Below are 4,128 nucleotides of genomic sequence, written 5' to 3'. Positions count from 1 at the left end.
GGGTGGGTCATGGTCAGGGTCAGGGTGGCACCGACCTTGGAAATGGAGACGTTCTCCTGTCCCGGTTTGAAGACGGCGCGGTTGCAGAGCCCGGCGATGCGCGCCAGCGCGGCCCAGGTGGGAGAGCGCTTATCGAAGGTGGCACCTGGGGGGACAATGCCCGTCACAGCCTGCGTGCCTTGGGGACACCACGTGGGGGTCCGGTGGGAGGGATGGGGAGGAGGGGGAAGCGCCCCGGGGGTCGGGGCACAAAGGTTGGGGTGTCCAGGGGTTGGGAAACCAGAGGATTGGGATCTGGGGTTTGGGGACTGAAGGGATTGGGACTAAAGGGATTAGGACCTGAGGGTTGGGGACCGAAGGGTTGGGGACCCAGGAGTTTGGGGACCCAGGGGTTGGGGATCAAGGGGAGGGGACCCAGGGATTTGGGGACCAACGGGATTGGGGACCCGGGCATTTGGGGACTGAGGGGTTGGGAACCCAGGAGTTTGGGGACCCAGGGGCTGGGGACTGAGAGGTTTGGGGACCAAGGGGTTTGGGGACCCAGGGATTTGGGGACTGAGGGGTTGGGAACCCAGGGATTTGGGGACCCAGGAGTTTGGGGACTGAGAGGTTTGGGGACCCAGGGAATTGGGGACCAAGGGGTTTGGGGACCCAGGGATTTGGGGACTGAGGGGTTGGGGACCAAAGGGTTTGGGGACCCAGGGATTTGGGGACTGAGGGGTTGGGGACCCAGGAGTTTGGGGACCCAGGGATTTCGGGACTGAGGGGTTGGGGACCAAGGGGTTTGGGGACCCAGGAGATTGGGGACCAAGGAGATTGAGGATTGAGAGGTTTGGGGACCCAGGGATTTGGGGACTGAGGGGTTGGGGACCCAGGAGTTTGGGGACCCAGGGATTTCGGGACTGAGGGGTTGGGGACCAAGGGATTTGGGGACTGAGAGGTTTGGGGATTGAGGGGTTGGGAGCCCAAGATTTTGGGGATCCAGACTTTGGGGACCCAAAGGTTTAAGGACCCACAGTTTCAGGGACCCAGGTTTTGGGGTGTGCAGGGGATGGGTGTGAAGGAGGTGGGAACCCAAGGGTTGGGGATGCAGGAAATAGGGAGCCAGGTGACAGGGACCCAAGGGTTGGGGACACAGTGGTTGTGGCGCTCAAGGTTTGGGGAAACCCTGGGACGTGGATCCAGGATTTGGGGACTCAAAAGTTGGGGGTCGAAGGAATGGGGCACCCAGGGGTTGGGGAACCCGGGAAATGGGGACCTGGGGGTTGGGGACCTGAGGGCTGGGAACCCAGGGGACAAGGAGCAAAGGGATGGGGACCCACGGGATGGGGGGGGGGGTGACCCACCTGACTGGTCCTCTGGTTGTCAAACCACATGTGTGCCCCATAACCATCCCATAACCACCCCATAGCCACCCCATATCACCCCATAGCTGCCCGGTAGCTGCCCCACAAGTACCGGACTGGTCCTCGGTGGTGTCGGCCTCGTGGATCTGGTTGTCGAACCACATGTGTGCCCCCCAACCACCCCCTATCTCCCCATAACCACCCCATATCACCCCATAGCCGCCCCATATCACCCCATAGCCACCCCATATCACCCCATAGCCGCCCCACAAGTACCGGACTGGTCCTCGGTGGTGTCGGCCTCGTGGATCTGGTTGTCGAACCACATGTGGGCCACCGTCATGCGGTTCTGGGTGAGGGTCCCGGTTTTGTCGGAGCAGATGGTGGAGGTGGAGCCCAGCGTCTCCACCGCTTCCAGGTTCTTCACCAGGCAGTTCTTGCGNTTTGGGGACTGAGAGGTTTGGGGATTGAGGGGTTGGGAGCCCAAGATTTTGGGGATCCAGACTTTGGGGACCCAAAGGTTTAAGGACCCACAGTTTCAGGGACCCAGGTTTTGGGGTGTGCAGGGGATGGGTGTGAAGGAGGTGGGAACCCAAGGGTTGGGGATGCAGGAAATAGGGAGCCAGGTGACAGGGACCCAAGGGTTGGGGACACAGTGGTTGTGGCGCTCAAGGTTTGGGGAAACCCTGGGACGTGGATCCAGGATTTGGGGACTCAAAAGTTGGGGGTCGAAGGAATGGGGCACCCAGGGGTTGGGGAACCCGGGAAATGGGGACCTGGGGGTTGGGGACCTGAGGGCTGGGAACCCAGGGGACAAGGAGCAAAGGGATGGGGACCCACGGGATGGGGGGGGGGGTGACCCACCTGACTGGTCCTCTGGTTGTCAAACCACATGTGTGCCCCATAACCATCCCATAACCACCCCATAGCCACCCCATATCACCCCATAGCTGCCCGGTAGCTGCCCCACAAGTACCGGACTGGTCCTCGGTGGTGTCGGCCTCGTGGATCTGGTTGTCGAACCACATGTGTGCCCCCCAACCACCCCCTATCTCCCCATAACCACCCCATATCACCCCATAGCCGCCCCATATCACCCCATAGCCACCCCATATCACCCCATAGCCGCCCCACAAGTACCGGACTGGTCCTCGGTGGTGTCGGCCTCGTGGATCTGGTTGTCGAACCACATGTGGGCCACCGTCATGCGGTTCTGGGTGAGGGTCCCGGTTTTGTCGGAGCAGATGGTGGAGGTGGAGCCCAGCGTCTCCACCGCCTCCAGGTTCTTCACCAGGCAGTTCTTGCGCGCCATGCGCTTGGCCGTCAGCGTCAGGCACACCTGGAGGGGCACCCATGGGTGTCAGGGGGAACCCGTGGGGCTGAGAGGGCACCCATGGGGGCTCATAGGGCACCTATGGGTCACACGGGGCACCCATGGGGCTCATAGGGCATCCATGGGGTTGAGAGAGCCCCCATGGGACCCATATAGTATCTATGGGGCTCAGAGAGCATCTGTGGGTCACTCAGAGCACCTATAGGGCTTGTAGGGCACCCATGGAGCTCAGAGGGCGCCCAAGGGACTCACATAGTATCTATGGGACTCACATAGTATCTATGGGGGCTCATAGGGCACCCACTGGTCTCACAGGACGCCTATGGGGTTTATAGAGTACTCATGGGGCTCATAGGGCACCCATGGGTCTCCCAGAGCACCTATGGGTCACACAGGGCACCCATGGGGCTGTAAGGGCACCCACTGATCTCAGAGGGCACCCATGGCGTTTAGAGGGAGTCCATGGGACTTACAGGTCACTGATAGGGCTCATAGGGCACCCGTGGGGCTTAGAGGGCAACCACAGGGCTCACAGGGCACCCAAGGGTCTCATAGGACACCCGTGGGACTCACGTAGTATCGGCCTCAAGCCAGTATTATTAGTGGAGTCATTAATGAGTGGGGTCATTAATGAGTGGGGTCATTAATGAGGGGTTATAGCGCTCCCTATGGCTCTCTACCGCCCCCTAGTGTCCAGCCGGATAGCAGCAGGCACAGCCGGGGGCTAATCAACGAGCAGGGCAATTAATGGGCGGGACAATTAACTAGTGGGAGTTATTAGTGGGGTCATTAATGAGGGTGATAATTAAGGAGTAGTATAATTAAAGAATGAGCTGATTAAAAAGAGGGATAAGGAATGAGCGAGGTCTAGCGCTCCCTATCGCTCTCTATCGCCCCCTAGTGTCCAGCCGGATAACGGCAGGCACAAGTAGAGGCTAATCAAGGAGCGGGGCAATTAACGAGCGGGATAACGAGCCGGCTTACGGTGACGGTGGCCAGCAGCCCCTCGGGGACGTTGGCCACGATGATGCCGATGAGGAAGATGACGGCCTCGAGGCAGTATTCTTAGTGGGGTCATCAATGAGTGGGGTCATTAATGAGTGGGGTCATTAATGAGGGGTTATGGCGCTCCCTATCGCTCTCTACCGCCCCCTAGTGTTCAGTCGGATAGCAGCAGGCACAGCCGGGGGCTAATCAAGGAGCAGGGCAATTAATGGGTGGGACAATTAATGAGTGGGAGTTATTAGTGGGGTCATTAATGTGGGAGATAATAGGGGGGTTAATTAAGGAGTGGTATAATTAAAGAATGAGCTGATTAAAGAGAGGGATAACGAATGAGCGAGGTCTAGCGCTCCCTATCGCTCTCTATCGCCCCCTAGTGTCCAGTCGGGTAACAGCAGGCACACGTAGGGGCTAATCAAGGAGCGGGGCAATTAACGAGCGGGATAA

General features: G+C 59.3%; 1 protein-coding gene across 1 annotated transcript in view; it reads right to left on the bottom strand.

Moving 5' to 3' along the window:
* Positions 1-4,128, bottom strand: part of LOC110391860 (sodium/potassium-transporting ATPase subunit alpha-2-like) — a gene marked incomplete at its 5' end in the record, with an annotated part of 27,184 nt that overhangs the window by 13,001 nt on the left and 10,055 nt on the right. Inside the window, 2 exon segments of the mRNA XM_021383807.1 lie at positions 36-145; positions 2,487-2,685. Coding sequence (XP_021239482.1) covers positions 36-145; positions 2,487-2,685 — 309 coding nt within the window.

The sequence above is a fragment of the Numida meleagris genome, unplaced genomic scaffold (assembly GCF_002078875.1).
Source record: "Numida meleagris isolate 19003 breed g44 Domestic line unplaced genomic scaffold, NumMel1.0 unplaced_Scaffold563, whole genome shotgun sequence".
NCBI lineage: Eukaryota > Metazoa > Chordata > Aves > Galliformes > Numididae > Numida > Numida meleagris.
This window is presented reverse-complemented; position numbering and strand designations above follow the sequence as displayed.